Raw genomic sequence first — 4,192 nt, 5'->3', positions numbered from 1 at the left:
TAGGGGGGCTCGGGGGGTCTATAGGGGACGTGGGTGCCCTATATGGGATATTAAGGTTCTATAGGGGACACTGGGGGTCTATAGGGGCTCCGTTGGGGGGTTGGTGACGTTGGGGGGGGGTTTATGGGCCCTATATGTGACATTGGGGGTCTATAGGGGACACGGGGATTCTATAGGGGATGTGGGGGCCCTATGTGGGTCGCTGAGGTTCTATAGGGGCTCTGTAGGTGCCGCCCAGCCCCTCCTGGGGCTCTTTTTGGGGGGGGGGATCTTTGGGATCCTATAGGGGATCTATAGGGGATCCATGGGGGATTCGCTGGGGGTCTGTGGGGGATTCCAGGGGGGATCCATAGGGGGTTCCATAGGGAACTCACAGGGGGCCCATGGGGGATCCATAGGGGTCCCATCGATGATCTATAGGGGATCCACAGGTGGTTCCATAGGGGATCCATAGGGCTCCTGTGGGGGGTCCACAGGGGATCTATAGGGCACCCATGGGGGATCTATAGGGGATCCATAGGGGTCCCATTGATGATCTGTAGGGGAGCCCCAGGTGGTTCTATGGGTGATCCATAGGGGATCTATAGGGGATCCATGGGGGATCCATAGGGGTCCCATCAATAACCTATAGGGGATCTATAGGGGATCCATAGGTGCTCCATAGGCGCTCCAGGGCCCCGCTCCCCAGCGGGGGGCGCTGTCCCGTGCGCTGCCCCCGGGGCCGAGGCCACAGCAAGGCCGGGGTCACCTACGGCCGGGGCCGTATGGATCCCGTAGGGGACCCTGCCCTCCGGGGGACCCTGCGGGGCATCCGCCGCGGCCCCGGCACACGCCGGCCCCTACACGCCCTATAGGGCACGCTGTGCGTCCTATAGGGGATGCTCTGCATTGCGTGGGTCCTATAGGGGGTCCTGTGCATGGTATGGATCCTATAGGGGATTATTTGTGTTGTATGGATCCTATAGGGGATGTTCTGCATTGCGTGGGTCCTATAGGGAATGCTGTGTATTTTATGTATGTTGCTATGTGATAATTTATGTAAATACTTCATAAATGCCGGCTGGCGCCCGAGGGGGAGGCGGGCGGGGGCAGCCCGGGGGGCAGCGCGTAGGGCAGGGGGTCCCGGGGGTCCCGGGGGGCGCGGGGAGGGGCCCGGGCCGGGGGCAGCCCCGCCGTGACGGCGTTGCCCCCTCAGGAGAGGCGGGTGGGGCCTCGGCGGGCCCGCGCGGCGCCGCCATGGCGGAGGAGCGGCCCGAGGTGCTGCAGGTGCTGGTGAAGACGCTGGACTCGCAGACCAGGAGCTTCGAGGTGGAGCCCGAGGTGAGGGCGGCGCCGGGGGTGCCGGTGTGACCCTCCCGGTACCGGTGTGACCCTCCCGGTACCGGTGTGACCCTCCCGGTACCGGTGTGACCTCTCCGGTACCGGTGTGACCCCTCCCGGTACCGGTGTGACCCCCCCGGTACCGGTGTGACCTCTCCGGTACCGGTGTCACCCCCCCGGTACTGGTGTGACCCCCCCCGGTACCGGTTTCACCCTTTGAAGCCCCGCCCACTGTGGTTTATCGCTCCCTCGGCCTCCGCCTACAGCTTACGGAGGCTCCGCCCACCGCCGCCAGCCGTGCCCACGCGCGCTCCCCCCGCGGTTTTGTGGTCAATAAATATAAACAAAGATAATTAAAGATAAATAAATAAAGACAAAAAAGTATAAGTAAAGATAAATAAAAGCGATTTTTTTGTGGCCGCGGGCGGTGTCAATTTCCTGAGGGCGGGGCCGGGAGGGGCGGGGCGTACGGATAGGCCCCGCCCTCACCAAACATGGCGGCGCCCTCAACCAAGATGGCCGCGCCGTCTGCGGCGCCCCCGCTAAGATGGCGGCGCGCAGCGTTGCGCGCGTGCGCCTCACGCTGAGGCCCCCAACCCCCCCCCTTTAAATCCCCACACGCGGGGCTGCCCGCGGCGGGCGCCTGACGCCGGTGCGGCCGCTCCGCCGCTTTCAACGGCCCCGGTAGCGGCGGCGGCGCTGCAGGCGCGCCGGTGTGACCCTCCCGGTACCGGTGTGACCCTCCCGGTACCGGTGTGACCCTCCCGGTACCGGTGTGACCCTCCCGGTACCGGTGTGACCCTCCCGGTACCGGTGTGACCCTCCCGGTACCGGTGTGACCCTCCCGGTACCGGTGTGACCCTCCCGGTACCGGTGTGACCTCTCCGGTACCATTTTCACCCCCCCGGTACCGTTTTAACCCCTCCTGGTACCATTTCACCCCCTCCCGGTACCGATTTCACCCTCCCCGGTACCGGTGTGATATTCTCGGTACCGTTTTGAGCTCTACTGGTACCGGTTTCACCCTCCCCGGTACCACTTTCACACCCCCGGTACCGTTTTGACCTGTCCTGGTACCATTTTCGCCTCTCCCGGTACCGATTTTACCCCTCCCAGTACCAGTCTGACCCCCACCGGTACCAGTTTGACCCCTCCCGGTCCCGTTTTTACCCCCCCGGTGCCATTTTTACCCCCCGGTGCCGTTTTCCCCCCGGTGCCCCGGGCAGATCTCGGTGCGCGAGTTCAAGCAGCGCATCGCCGGCGCCGTCAGCATCGCGGCCGAGAAGCAGCGCCTGATCTACCAGGGCCGCGTGCTGCAGGACGAGAGACGGCTGCGGGACTACAGTGAGGGGCAGAAAATGGGGGGAAAAACGGGGAAAATGGGAAAAAAACGGGGAAAAAATGGGAAAAGGAACCGGGGAAAAACCCAGGAATAACCCGGGAATAACCGCGGATTGACCAGGGGCTGGGGCAGGGCTGATCTGCCAGGGCCGCGCGCTGCAGGACGAGAGACGGCTCCGGGACTACAGTGAGGGGAAAATGGGAAAAAAACGGGAAAAAACGGGGAAAAAATGGGAAAAAAATGGGGAAAAATGGGAATGGGAATCAGGAAAAACCCGGGAACGGGAATTGGGATGGGGCAGGGCTGATCTGCCAGGGCCGCGCGCTGCAGGACGAGAAACGGCTGCGGGACTACAGTGAGGGGAAAAACGGGGAAAATGGGAAAAAAACGGGAAAAAACGGGGAAAAAATGGGAAAAAAATGGGGAAAAATGGGAATGGGAATCAGGAAAAACCCGGGAACGGGAATTGGGATGGGGCAGGGCTGATCTGCCAGGGCCGCGCGCTGCAGGACGAGAAACGGCTGCGGGACTACAGTGAGGGGAAAAACGGGGAAAATGGGAAAAAAACGGGAAAAAACAGGAGAAAAACGGGGAAAAAATGGGAATGGGAACCGGGAATAACCCGGGAACAGGAATTGGGTTGGGGCAGGGCTGATCTGCCAGGGCCGCGCGCTGCAGGACGAGAGACGGCTGAGGGACTATAGTGAGGTGCTGCCGGACGAGAGACGGCTGAGGGACTACAGTGAGGGACAGAAAATGGGGGGAAAAATGGGGAAAATGGGAAAAAACGGGAGAAAAACGGGGAAAAATGGGAATGGGAACCGGGAATAACCCGGGAACAGGAATTGGGATGGGGCAGGGCTGATCTGCCAGGGCTGCGCGCTGCAGGACGAGAGACGGCTGCGGGATTACAGTGAGGGACAGAAAATGGGGGGAAAAATGGGGAAAACGGGAAAAATGGGGGAAAAACGGGAAAAAAAACAGGAACGGGAACAGGGAATAACCCGGGAATAACCGCGGATTGACCAGGGGATGGGGCAGGGCTGATCTGCCAGGGCCGCGTGCTGCCGGACGAGAGACGGCTGAGGGACTACAGTGAGGGACAGAAAATGGGGGGAAAAATGGGGAAAATGGGAAAAAACGGGAGAAAAACGGGGAAAAATGGGAATGGGAACCGGGAATAACCCGGGAACAGGAATTGGGATGGGGCAGGGCTGATCTGCCAGGGCTGCGCGCTGCAGGACGAGAGACGGCTGCGGGATTACAGTGAGGGACAGAAAATGGGGGGAAAAATGGGGAAAACGGGAAAAAACGGGGAGAAAACGGGAAAAAAATGGGGAAAAATGGGAATGGGGAACGGGAGTGGGGAACAGGAACAGGAATGGAAAAGGGGAATGGGAACTGGGAATGGGGAATGGGAACGGGAAACGGGATTGGGAACGGGAAATGGGATTGGGAAAGGGAACTGGGAATGGGAATGGGAATGGGAAACGGGATTGGGAATGGGGGTCAGGGCTGGGGGGCTCCGGG

The 4,192-nt window shown here is 61.2% G+C and overlaps 1 protein-coding gene across 1 annotated transcript; it reads left to right on the top strand.

Annotated features, from left to right (window-relative positions):
- Positions 1–1,129: 1,129 nt before the first annotated feature.
- LOC120504864 (large proline-rich protein BAG6-like) lies at positions 1,130–2,853 on the top strand (the record flags this gene model as incomplete). The annotated part of the gene is made up of 3 exons (XM_039714746.1): positions 1,130–1,320; positions 2,547–2,664; positions 2,783–2,853. Coding segments are annotated over exons 1-3 (273 nt in total), but the record flags the coding sequence as incomplete, so codon positions are not given.
- Between the last annotated feature and the right edge of the window lie 1,339 nt (positions 2,854–4,192).

Source organism: Passer montanus, unplaced genomic scaffold (genome assembly GCF_014805655.1).
Source record: "Passer montanus isolate IOZ18808 unplaced genomic scaffold, ASM1480565v1 scaffold308, whole genome shotgun sequence".
NCBI lineage: Eukaryota > Metazoa > Chordata > Aves > Passeriformes > Passeridae > Passer > Passer montanus.
Note: the sequence above shows the minus strand (reverse complement) of the source record. Positions and strands in the feature narration are given on the sequence as shown.